This window comes from Acartia tonsa, chromosome 5 (assembly GCF_053477335.1).
Source record: "Acartia tonsa isolate MP-2025a chromosome 5, ASM5347733v1, whole genome shotgun sequence".
Taxonomy (NCBI): Eukaryota; Metazoa; Arthropoda; class Copepoda; order Calanoida; family Acartiidae; genus Acartia; species Acartia tonsa.
The window spans coordinates 2,443,999-2,458,095 of record NC_137264.1 but is presented as its reverse complement, the minus strand read 5'-3'; the positions used below and the strand labels follow the sequence as shown (position 1 = coordinate 2,458,095).

At 31.4% G+C, this 14,097-nt stretch overlaps 1 protein-coding gene across 2 annotated transcripts in view; it reads left to right on the top strand.

The window, feature by feature from the left end:
* The window catches only part of sty (sprouty signaling antagonist), a 36,025-nt gene extending 25,870 nt beyond the window's left edge, over window positions 1-10,155 (top strand). The window contains exons 4-5 of one of the 2 annotated variants that reach the window (XR_013879377.1): window positions 7,965-8,773; window positions 9,757-10,155. Coding sequence is in view for 1 of the 2 variants with exons in the window: in XM_080159845.1 (XP_080015971.1) it covers window positions 7,965-8,229 (265 nt within the window). In the remaining variant the exon portion in view is untranslated. Of the gene's footprint in view, window positions 1-7,964 lie in introns of both variants that reach the window. The other variant, XM_080159845.1, reaches the window with a different exon arrangement.
* The last annotated feature ends 3,942 nt before the right edge of the window (window positions 10,156-14,097 follow it).

The window sequence follows — 14,097 nt, the reverse complement described above, 5'->3', positions numbered from 1 at the left end:
TTCTACAAAAAATACATCAACGTTTTATCGATCGTTTTTCATTGATTATTCAGCATACAGAAATATTCCTAACATAGAACTTATTCTTGGACGTTAGTCTTAACAAGTAAAAAATTTTCAAGTTATCTCAATTTTCTATAGTGAAGATAGTTAAAGATATTTGACTTGTAATAAAGGAAAAAGCTATTAATTTTCACTCTTGAAGAAATATTACCAAGTACTTAAATTATAAATTATCTTAACATTTTACAGTTGAAGATTTTCAAACAACAATTAAGTTTAAATTTATTTTAAAATACATGTTTTATTAAGCTTTTAATTTGAATTTATATAATTTGTTTTTAATCGTTTATTGGATGATATATGATTACTTAAAAATACATTAATGTTGTTATATTCATGAATGATTTTATTACAGGGTGTTCTTACAAAGTAACTGATAGAATCATTGAAAAAACATTGCAGACCAAAAAAAAATATGAAAGAAATTAAAATTGTTTATTTCAAAATATCTTTTTTCAATTACCTTTTGATAGATGATATTGAAATAGGGGAATGTTGGACGGGGGGGGGGGGTGTTTGGTATATTTATGAGTAAAATCATGGTTTTGGTAGCTTTATTTTTGGGAGGGGTATGAGCTTCAATAAAAATTGAAAACTTCATTGTCCCATCCCTCCACCCCCTTTGCCTAATTCTTCAACATTTTTGTATTTTAAGTAGGTACTATTTTCTACTCAGTTTTAAGTCTGAGGTGAAATCTTAAAAAACTTTTGCCCCACTAAAATCAGTTTGCCTCACTAAAATTTTAGTGAGGCAAAATTACCCCCTCTAAATTATTAGCGAGCCTCACTGATTTTAGTGGGGCAAACTGATTTAGTGAAGCAAATTTTTTTTAAGAATTCACCTCTGAACAGAATTTTGTGAATGATTAAAAAGAACAATTTTATGCTTCTAAAAATATAAAATATATTGTATAAACAGCCCTATTAGGAAATAGCTTATCTTGTTCTTTTCCTCGCCTGCCACGTGTTTTGTATTTGCTTAGCTAATGTTGTCAACATGGTTAAAAATTAATTCATTCACTTTTAACTGAAAATTATATATTTTAGCTAAAATGAGGATTTTTAATGAAATTGAACAGATTATTATTCTTTCTATTAAACAGGCTTTAACTTTTCATTGATTAGTATTGTTAATAATCTATAATTAAACATAAAATATTTAATTTTGATAAAACTTAATGAATCTGATATTTTGGGAGATTAATGGAAGCAATTTTTTATGCCCTCAAATGTTGCAAAAACAGTTATAAAAAGTGAAGTAAAAAGCATTTTGCATCTTTTATGTAATTAATCATAAGCTTCAAACAAAAATAGATAGTCCCATAATGTCAATTTCTCTGCCTTCTAAATTTGTTTCTTAACACTTTTTGCTGACTTTATTGACTTTTGTCAAAGTTCAATTGATTGTTTTAGTTGTGCAGCTACTCTAAAATATTTTCTAGCCTGAAAAGACTAGCACAGAAAAACATTTACCTAATTTTTCATTCAAACTGAAGATGAAAATTTTTTTTTACTTATATCTATGATGCCATTTTTTCTCCAAGAAAAATTCTACCCTTATTAACAATTACTTGTTTAAGGACTTTAATTTTTTACTTTTCTCCTCTGCTTTTTGTTTTCATGATTAATTATCCTTGCCTTTAATTGGCAATACTCTCCTTGGTTTGCTTTTAATTTTTATGCTTTGGAAATTAAGGATATGATCATCCTTGTTTTATCTTTATCTTTGTTTGATACCCTTATCTTTCTAATTCAAAACTTGTAGTAGACATATAGCCGACACAAAAATACTCAAAAATTGGCCAAGATTCTATGATAACAATTAGAAACTAAAAACAGGCTGTAATTTTTTTACACAATATAAAACAAGAATGAAAAATGTTTTTAGAAGTTTTTTTATGAAATGTTTTAAAAGGACTAAAGTAATAGTTTTCAAGTTGATGAAATAATCTTTGAAAGGTGGGGAAAAATTTTACTGAATAAAAAAGTAGCTTCGCTACTTTGGTTAGGGTTTAGTCAAATGCCTTTTTTTCCGAAAAATAATAAAAAATGTGTTATTGAATTTTTTTTAGACTATCAGACTTAAGTGGGATGATTTGAGTAAAATATAGAGTTGCTTCGCTTCAATTAAATGAATGAATAGTTGATGTTACACCCAGACGGCTGGAAATAAAATAACATTTGTACGCATTTTAAAGAGCAACAACTCTTAGAAAGGGGATTGGGGGTGGGGGGGGGGGGGTAGTGGGAACAGGTAGCTTTTTTGATGCTATCAGCGATTTCATGAGAATTAACATGATCCCAGCTCTACATGGAGAGGACTACGCATTTAATTATTAATTATTACCCAAAGTACTTTGCTGCAAATTATTTGGAAAACTTGTATTTTTAATTAGATACTAATTGTATTAGGTAACTAGCGGCTTCGCCCCTAGCCTCTAGGGGCTATACCCCAAGAGGTTTGATCAAACCAATTTTTCATAGTTTAGATTTTAAAAAATAAATCTAAAAAAAAATTATTTTTTTGGGGGGGGGGGTTAATCGACCCCACTATTTTAATTTTAGTTTTAAAAAGAAAAAAAAAAATTTTGGGGGGGGTATTTTTAATTTTTTCGGGGGGTTAGGGTGTCCCACCCTCCAAGAAAATAGTTATAAACCTTCCCGGGACCTATGAGAAGCTACCCTGTAAAGGAGAACCCGATCAGTTCAGCGGTTCGCGAGATCCTTCGCTACAAACAAACAGACAGACATCGTTCTACTTTGTATTATAGATGTCAGGGAGGGAGGGGAAATTGGACTGTGATTTGCAATGGTACCCAAAGTTTTTTACCATCTATATTTAATTTGTTGGCTCAAAAACTTTGGTTACTTGTATTCAATTTTTATTGTTCTGTTCGGATATTGGTAGTGTACAAATTTACCAACCAATAATTTTAATCTACATTGGGAGTACTTTTATTTGTCATCATCGGAGATGGTTTATCCATTTATCGTCCATTGTCTTAAAACTTTTGTCATTCAAGACATAGTTTTGTTATTTAATTAAGGAAGTAAAAATTCTTAGGTTTTTTTTTGTTTTACCTTCAGGGTTCCTCTTTACTTTAAGCAGGGATCTAAAAAGATGAGAAAATGGCCGTAAAATTGATGTACATCCCCAATACGGATACACAAAGTTACCCCTTCTGTAGATTACAATTAGTTTTGAAACGTTTGGACACTCCACTGATAAACCAACTAATCATAATTCAATAAAAATCCCCAAAGCTAACGAATAGGAAAATGTAATTTTAAAACTTTGGAGACTTGCTCCATGTTCGCTGCCTCCTTGGCAATAAAATTCGAATATTCAAGAAACTACTACATATACTACTTTTGTATGAATAAAAAAGTATCAATGGGGGGGGGGGGGGAGAGGGGGTGGTTGGTGTGGCTATCTATCTAGCAGGGCAGTAGTCTTATCTACATGCTTATCATTTTGTTTACAAGTTTTCAATTACAATTTATTATCGACTGGGCGCCACAGATACACTTCTTAGGAAGGAAAGGATGCCACGCATTCAAATTGGCGAAGTTTTAATATTTTTTTTTGCAATATTTTAATGCTAGTGGCTACTCCCCAAGAGCCTTTTAAAGGGTGGGAGGGGGGTGTAGACATCCTCATATTTAATTTTAGCTTAAAAAAGAAAAAGTAAAATTTTTATGGGGAGAATTTTTTCCGAAGGTTTTTAAAATAATAGTAATTTTAGCTCTACGAGTTACAGTTTTAAAAACAATTATATTATGTAAATATGTTTTTGTAAATAACTTATTTCATATTTTAAAAGAAAAATTCTATTCTTGACAATGCACGAAGATACTGCTAAATTTTATGTGAAAAAATGTATATAAATAACCATACCCTGATGATGTTTATGCCAATAAACGAAAAATTTCGGTGCCTGATGTGTTGATTTTTTTTCCTTGTTGGGGAATAGAATAGTTGGTGCGCGTCCTTTTTATGAATATACTTTAAAAGAAAAATTAGTCAAATATCAGCTTTATTATATATGTAAGCGAGAATAAGTTATTCAACTCATGTTTGAAAAGATTGCAAATTTCCACTAATTCAACAGAAATTAGATATTGCAAGTGTTGGTTAGATTTATCTGAAGTTTACAGGTGGAAAAAAAGTTTTTCGGTTCACCTTTGTATACACAAAAATCAAATTAATAATAGAAAACCATATAATGAAAAAAATGTGTTTAAGGGGGGGGGCGAAAGTGACACTTTTTGAAACCAAAACTAAAAGTCAAAGGAACTCAACTAAAAAAAGAGTTACAGGTCTGACATTTTGCATGGCAGTTGCTTTATAGGGGTACAATATGGAACTGTGAAGAAACGGCGTCGCAACCGCCGAAAACAGCCGAGAAAAGGCAAAAAAAAATTCGGCGGGAAACGGCGGTTGAGCCGCCGTTTCTTTACAGTTCCATATTTTACCCCTATAAAGCAACTGCCATGCAAAATCTCAGACCTGTAACTCTTTTTTTAGTTGAGTTCCTTTGTTGACTTTTAGTTTTGGTTTCAAAAAGTGTCACTTTCGCCCCCCCCCCCCCCCTTTTACAGTAATTTCCTTATGCCTTTAAAGTTTATTAAACACCCTGTATTTTTATAGCATATCAATAAATAGGCCATATTAGGCTTAAATTTTAATAAATATTTGAATAAATCACAAAGAAATAACAATTTTTCACCCTAATTTAGTACATCAATTACAATGTCCTGTAACTTTTTTTTTAACAATGCCTGTTTTTGTATGATGTTGGTAAAAAATGTCCTTTTTGTCTTTGTCACAAAAAACATTGATTAAGAATGATTTATTTGTGTGTCCCTGCGGCTAGTACAGTTCTCTTGAATGAAAATTCATGAATGGAGGAAATTGGGCGAAGGAATGGAAATGACTCGAAAATATTTCTTCCCTAATTTTTTTCTCCCTAACTTTAAAATTCTCGGCGGCCCCTTAGGTATCAATTTTTCTCTCCCCTCAATATAATTGCATTGATAAGAGCATATTTTTTTGTTGGGCGTAACTTCTCTTCAAGTTTGGGTTGTTGGAGTGTAGTAATTTCAACAAATAAAAATGTGTTACATAGAAATATAAAATGGACGAAAAAGGGTTTAGATAATTTTAATTCATCATTGCCATTTATCTCTTCTTTTCAGAGCATAGGCCACGCACAATGGTTCTCCATTTTTCTTTGAATAGGGCCTCAGAAGAGGCATCAAGATAATTTTAATTAGACCTCATAAAACGTATTTCCAGGATATTAATATACCATCTTAAAAATCAACCTTTTCATTAAGATGGCCCCTGTTATGCAATCTATATTTCTTGTTATTGCTTCCTATATAGAATGATAGCACTAAATTAACAATTCCCGTATGATATTTACATTACTTTTACATTCCTTAACTAATAGACCCATCCACGGGGGGGGGGGGGATATTTTGTAAATTTAATTGTAGAACATGGAAAACAATGACTTAATCACTAGCGATTATTACTTAAAATTGAGTAAATGGTTTATAGTGTTGAATTAAAGAAATTAACTTGAACCAAGGAAGGAAGGAGGGGGGGGGGGGGGGCAGATTTGTTGTTCCATTAACTTGTTAAATGAAATCAGCCACCCTATTTTAATATTTCTTTCTTTACCCTTACACTCTTTGTGTGTGTGTGTGTCCAAAAACAAGTCTGTAACGACCTTGCGCAAGGACGAGTGCTTCCTTTTTGGTCCAGCTGTCCATTTAAAGCAGCTAAAATAACGAAAAAGCCCAAAATATTATTACAAATAACTCAATTTTAATCACAGTAAAATGTTCCAAAATATAGACGGAGGGACGTTCAGAAAAACTAATTTTTTAAGAAGTTTTATAAGATATAATAGGTATGATAGTAAGTTTATTAAGAGAAAATTGAATCAAATGAACCTTTTCCAGTATACTTAACTTTCTTGGCTATGTTCTATAATTTTATTGTAAAAATACAAGCTACTACTTAAAATATTTTAGTTTATTTTGCTAATGTTTAATATTAGCTAAAATGTTGGGGCATATTTGGTCTTTTTTAAGGGATGGTTGGCAGTAAAAAAAGGGAGGGGGGGGGGGGGAGTATTTAAATATAGGTATACACAAAAAGTTCTTTCTTAACTTCATACATAATAGTTTTATAACTAACAATTATAAAGTTTAGATATTAATTTAAGATTATATTATTTTAGATTTGATTGATTGTTTGGTAAAAAACTTTACATTATTTGGAGTTTAGAAAAAAAATTAAGGTTTTAATAGGGCGTTTGAGCCCCCTTTTTGTGTTTGTGTGTGTGTGTGTGTGTGTGTGTGTTAGCATATTATTCATTCATTCTTTACGACTCGACAGTTAACCAAGGGGAATTATATGTATATACAAATAAATAGGGGGGTAAAAGATACAACAAACAAAAAAAGACAACACTCATAATTCTAAAGCACTCAAATTAATAAACCTATGAGTAACACAATGACTTTATGAATAAAAAAGCTTACATTGAAGATAAAGTGTAGCTACGCCCGTCGCATTTAAGGGCTCTGTCTTCAAATGGATAGGAAGGGAGCAGAAAATGATTATAGTAAAGCGTAGACGTTAAAAATAGGTAAAAAGCACAAAGGAAAAGACAATTTTAAAACCTTATTAGAATTTTTTAAATGGTAAAAAATTTAGTTAAATACAAATATAAGTTAAAATTGGGCCTAAATTTTGTATTCGCCTGAAGAAAGAAGTTAAAAATCCTAATTTTGAGAGGCTAGAAGTGTCAAAGCTAAGAAACTGTCAATATTTTGTACAATTTTTTTGCTAGGAGAGTAATAAGCATATTACAAAAATCCAAAACAAATATTTCATGCTCGTATTTCTATTTCTTGTCATAATTCTTAGCAGACAACCAAACATACATTATACGTCTTTTTATCAAAGAATTTTCTAACTTGAATGGTTGCTACTTTAAATTATTTTTCAACTAGCGGCTACGCCCCCTAGAGGCCTCTAGTGGCACTTAAAATGTTTGGTTTAAAAAAAAATATTATGTTACCTATCTACAGTATGTTGCGTTCAAGTCTCTATACGTAACAAAATTTTCTTTTTTTCTGATTTCTCTTGGGAGGGTGGTTGTACCCTCCCCTAAAATAGTTCTTGGGACCTATGAGAAGCTACCCTATTAAGTAGAACCCGATCTGTTCAGCGGTTAGCGAAATCCTTCGGTACAGACAGACAAACATCCTTTTACTTTATTATAATGATAGATTATCCCCCTTCCTTTTGTTGTAAGTATGAGAGAGAATTTAGAACAGTTTTGTTGACTCATTTTCCTCCTATGCACACACAAGCACATTATTATCCATTAGTATCTCAACTAGGATTTTAGAAATAAAATTTTGTTAAACCAATGGTCTTTAGTCTTTTTTTTTATACATTGACAACAGCTTTTTATATTAGCATCTATTAAAAGTCTCATTTATGTAGTTGATAATTTAAAAAAAAAAATTATGGTTATATGTAAACAATAAAAACTATAGGATTTTTATAGGTTATAGAGGGGCTTCACAGACACATAAATCTACTCCTTTTACAGCTTAATTGTGTATTTTTTTTTAGGGGGTGGGTTGTACACTCCTTGGAGTATCCCTCTGCATATATGTTTTATTTCATGGTTGTCTTGGGGGTGGGGTTACAAATATATATATTCACAAATCAATGATTTTGTACTTACTTAACATTCAGTTGATTGTAGCCCAGCTATTTAATGATTTGTTTGAAAAATAAATTAAGAAATCGGTTATTGCAGGCAAATTTTAACTTCTATATATGTTTGATTTGAATATTTTATTTTCAGGTTGGCAAGATGGAGTTGTCTTTGCGTGTTCTCACTAGTGTTACCTTGTCTGGTGTGCTACCCTGTCCTGAAGGGGGGGAGCCTGCTGGCCGAGCACGCCTACCAGGCCTACACACGGCACGGCTGTACCTGTCCAGACGAGCCGGCCACCGGCACCGCCTTGCGGCGCAACGCTGGACTAAATTCCAGCAATGCGCTTGACGTGTCCATCGCCTCATCCACTTCACCGACCAGCGCAGCTGAAGACAAGCGGCTGCTCAGCTGAATTGTGGACGGCTTTACAGCAAAAAAGACATCAGCTTGAAATAAAGCTCCTTCTAGCAGCTTTGAAGGCTATTAAGCAGCTTGAAAAAGCCCAAATATCCATTTTATATAATATCTGAAACCTTCAAGATGACAATAGATATAATATTTCAGCAGCTAAAACCAAGAGAAAAGTTATTTTTATATAAGGAAAATTAACAGCTGCAGCTGCTCAACAGCTTATGAAACAAAAAGAGGCTGTTTCCACAACAGCTTAACATGATCAAAACCAGTTTGTAGCAGCTGATGGTTATTATTTCGGTCGTTAACCTTCATTGAAATCATAAATTATTATCAGAATTTATTCACTCATATTTATTTTCATTCTTATTGTGACAAAATTAAAAATTGAGAAAGAAGAAATTTTACAGCGAGAAAAAAATACAAATAGTGATTATTTTTATTGAAAATATCTAAATAATTAATCTGATTTTTCTACAGTTGTGTCTCTAAAAGAGCCTATTGCATATTTTATCCATGTTAAATGTTGTTTCTCTAATAATAAAGTAAAGTTTTAAGATAGGATTTTTATTTCGGGATTATCAATAGTTAATAAATATTTTTACTTTTTTTCAATATCCATATTGTTAATTTTAATATATATTCACTTTTTTTATCATCTTTCCTACAAAACCTAAAATTTGTTAAGATTATTTAATCCTTTATTTATTGATTAGTATTTTATGTAAATGATTAATATTTAGATTTTTTGAAAATTTTGGGTCGAAAATTCTCATTGTCTCCCATTTGCTAATCTTTGCCCCCCCCCCCTTATGTTCAACTTCCAATCTGCCTGATTAAATACCCCTTTTTGTGATGCCTCTTTTTTTTGCATACTTATGTGTGTTGTTTCGTCCAGAACTGCCTTGTGTGTGTGTGTGTGTTCTATAGAGAACAGGTTTTCATTTTTTTTCTATGCTGTTCATAGCATGGCATGGAATAGGGTTACCAAAATTTATTTTTTAATCAGATTTTAATTATAAAAATTAATTATTTTTTATTCAACAAATCAACAATTTAAGGTCCAAATAAAATTTCTTTTGAAATATAAAAAGCACGGTAAAATATTTAAAAACTGTGGCAACCCTGCCTAGCATGGCATGGTATGGTTGAGAGTAGTACATGGCTTCAGCCATTCATGAAAATATGCCAAGTGTTTGTGGCGACACACAAACAATTCAACCAAAAAAATCTAATAAAATATAGAACTCTTAATTTTAAAAGAATAATTCTAATCAATTTTAAACCCCATACTTTTAAAACAGTGCCAAAAGAAATTTAGCACCATTTTTAAAACAATTTTTCTGTTGAAATACAGGAACACTTTTGTGGTAGGGCTCTCTAACAGATTAACAAGTCACAACACTTCAACTTTTTTATTTCAAAATTTATTTATTTAATTTTTTTGTTTGGTAACCCTTAACCTTTGTTTTAACAATCCCACTTTAATAATCTAAAAATAAATCCTATAGCAACATTAAATATTTAGAAATACAAAGTGGAAGCTAAAAATAGTCATTCAAGGCAAAATTTAATAATAAATCTTAAAAAGCTTATAATCATTTATATTACATAGTAAATTTTGCTTAAGTGACATTTTTGGCGTGCTCCCTTTTTTCCCCAAAAACAAGCATAAAAGAGGCATCACGCCAATAATCAAAAAAAAAGGGGGTAAAGAATATATTTTTTTAATAAAGTTTTGTCTCTAGCAATATTATTACTATTATAATATTTTCACATGAAGTATTCAATCTGAAGTTTTGTTTAATTATTATTTGCATATGAATTAATTATATAAATATATTAATAATATATTATTATTATTATAATATATATGTTAAAACTGTTGAAAATTATTTGTCAGAATAGAATGTAAGATGTTGAATAATCTTTTTTTTTCCTTTCAAGAAAAGCTACTCTATAATTCATTTGTCATCGTGCCAGTGTTGTGAATCCGGTTCCGCAAGGATCCGCATTTTTTGAGTCAAAGGATCCGGATCCTGGGGTAAACATTTATGGAAAAATCTACCTAAATTTATATAAAATAGTCACTTACAAAAACATTCTCGTGATGAGAGCCAATCTTTAAGGTTTAGGTTCAGACTTGAAAATTAAAAGTATTTTTGTCTTCGAGATTAAAGAATAAATATGTTTTGAAAAATTTGGTGATTTTATTTTTATTGTCAAAAATCCGGATCCGCACTGACCAAATTTGGAGGATCCGGATCCGCAACACTGCATCGTGCTCACTGTCTTTAAGGAACTTTGAAAGGATGGATTGGGGGGAGGGGTTATTTAAAGCTACCAAGCTTGTTACTTTCAAGCTAGAGTTTTAAGAGATTAGAAATTTTAGTACATCCCCAATTGTGACAAACAAAACTACCCATTCTGTAGAAGATGGCCATTGGATAGTTTTAACGCTGATAGTTAGTATAACCCAATCATTAAGTCAATCGAGTTTTTAAACCAAAACGAATGAAACAACATGCTTGAAAAAGAAATTCATATCTTAAGTCACAGCAATTAAGAAAAGTTTTAAAGTTTTGATATATTGCAAATCCTATATCAGAGCGTTATTTACTGTTTGGTCTTGTAGTCAGTGTTCCGGAGCCGAGAGCCGTTAAGCCGCCATATTTTGCTAGAGCCAGAGCCGTAATTTTCGTTAAAAAAACGGCTCCGGAATAGATAAATAGATTTTTTATAAATTATAATTTGATAACTCTGTTTTGTCATGTGCAAATGCCCTTTTTAAGTTATTCAAGTCCATTTTTATCAAAATTTTAACTTTTAAAATCTTCAAAAGTCAAAAAAAGACTTTTGCAAAAAAAATATGTCGAGTTTTTCTTGATTTTATGTCGGAGCCGGAGCCGCACCAAAATCAAACGGCTGCGCAACGCTGCTTGTAGTTGTTGGATACATAGATACTGAAGGAAAGTGTATTCACCACCCCCCTTCCCCCGGCAAATGAAAAATTGTATAACAGTCCCAGAGGGAGAGGGGACAATGAACTGTTTATTACACTAGTCCCCAAAGTTTTATAATAATATTTTCTTATTCGTTGGATTGACAACTTTGGGGACTTTAGTGAATTTTGATTCATAAAGTTGAGTGTTCAAACGTCTCAACCACCAAGTTAAATTTACAGAAGGGGTAATTTTAATATTATCATTCGGGATGTACACCAATTTATTGGCCTTTGTCCTATTGACCCCTTAAACAGCTAAAGTTAAAAAAGCTTTATCATAAAACATTTATTCAGTGACAGATTATTTACGAAGAGTACATACAATAGTACACCAAGCTATTGCTTAGTTCCAGGTGTACTTTACAATTTTTCATAATATTTATAAAATTTAAATTGCATGACTAACACTAGATGTTTGGTGTGGCACTGATAAGGCTTCCCTAAAATTAGGAATATGCGTATCCGAGATGTTTGCATTGCCTTTTTTTAGGTTGGCATTAAGTTAACGAGAATAAAAAAATAATAATGTCAAACTAAATGTGGGTAATATTAAATGGAAAGGGGAAAAGGAGAAGGAAAGAAAGGTTACAACAAATTTCAAGGCTAATTTTTCTTCAATTATAAAACCATTTCTGTAATTAATAATGTCAGGTTTTTAATAAATCCATAAAAAGTCACACCATCCACAAATAAAAAAAAATGCGCGCGTCAATTTGCGCTTCTTTTTGCATTATAAACTTAAAGTGTGTTACCTTTTTATAATTTTCATTATTATTTGGCCACAACTTGTTCAAAAATGCTCACAAATCAGCAGGAATAAGGTATAACCAACAAGCAAAATAAATCTAAAATAATATTTGGGGGGCAAATGGAGAGGTCGTCAATTTTACGATGTGTTGCCCCCAACGACAGCTGAAAAACACGTATAGGTTTCGTGACTTTTTCCGAATTAATTCCATTGTTGGTAGAAGCTGACAAATCAGACTTTTTTTTCGACCAAAGATACTCAAATGGTTCCTTTACAAGCCCAATCAATCAGTTTTAAGATATCTTTATATTTCAAGGAAAATATATGAAAATACTAAAAAAGGCAAAATTGGATGTTACCTTTTATATGCACAGATACCATAAAATCAACAGAAAAAATACTTATTTTTACTTTACTCTCATTTTTAAAGTTTGATTCTGTTAAATTGGCTATTCTTGAAGGAATTTCTGCATTGATTATACTGAAACATAATATTGGGTAGAAATTAATGTATTTCAAAGAAAGAAAATTTGGAGAAAAAAAAGAGATTCGACCTATATCACTTCAGAGGACAGCTGCCAACCTCCAGTTGATAGGATGTATTTAAATACTTGATAGCAATAATAATTAGACCAAAAAGTGAAACTAATTTTTTTTAATATGGTAAAAAAATGATAATCTAAATCTTAATTTTGGGGATGATGATCTTAAAGACGATCCTATTGGTGGTGATGATGACCCAAATGGTATCAAAATACATGAGCATTATGACAAACTATGGTCCAATTTTTATATTTGTAGCATTTTCCAATCAAGAGAAATCCAAAACATACAATCATGGTTTTTAAATTCTCCAATTCATAATTTTAAAAGATAGTTATGTTTCTTGTTACATGTTTTTATTGGAGGCTGCTACAAATACAAAAATTGGACCATAGTTCAATAGATGAGTTGTCATAACTCTCATGTACTTTGATACCATCTGGGTCATTTTAACCACCAGTAAGAGCGTCATTAAGATCATAGAGATAGAGAGATAAAATTTTGTACATTTATTTCTAGGCCCCTAAAGTAACTTTTTAGGTCAGTAGAAGATTTAAATTTGAAAAAGTGTATTTTGAGTAACAGATCTAATATTCACCCTTATGACAAAAAAACTCCTCTTGTTGCCTGTATTAAACACTAACCTCAATTTTGGTTTGTGGGGGGTTGTCAAAATTTTGCAAAACCCTGTGCAGTGCCCAGCGCACAACTGCAAAGATGGATGTAAGAAAACAGCTGGAACTTTAAACTTTCTAGGAGTTAACAGATTTGAGAAATCTTTGCGTATAGGTCTATATTATTACTTGGATCATCATGTTCTCTAATTTAGTGAATCTTGTAGCTGGCTAAAATAACAATCCACCCCCTACTACTGGATGAACGCCCTAATCAATAAGTGATGTCTGTATCAGCAACCTAAATTGACGAAAATTTCTCCCCAGTCATAATATCCAGGAATAAGGTATAACAAACAAGCGAAATAAATCTAAAATAATATTTGGGGGGCAAATGGAGAGGTCGTCAATTTTACGATGTATTGCCCCCCAACGACAGCTGAAAAACACATATAGGTTTCGTGATTTTTTTCCGAATTAATTTTGTTATTGGTAGAAGCTGCATAATATCTACGTATATTCTATATCCATTTCCACATACTAATTAACATAAGTTTATATAATAGAGTTACTCAAGAGAATACTGTCTGATTCCACCAATAGGAACACACTAAAGAAACATACAAGAGATCTCATTGGTTGAAATTGTGTACACATTTTGTTACGTAAGGGTATAGTTTTATCATTTCGTTCGTATCATGAGTCAGGTATAAATTTTCGCATATTTTTGGATTAAGCTTTTCCTGGGTAAATTTATTTGTGTAAAAAGATTCTTCCCTCGTATAACGTAAAATGACAAAACATATATTAAGTTAGTTATGAAATTCTAGTTAGCTCTGTAATTGTATCGAATAAATTCGTCTCAACTTTCGTCGCCAGTATCTAGTATAATATAACAAAATGTAAACAACAGTTCTGTCTGCAATATTTCCCTTTTTAATTTTGACGAAAAATGGGGCC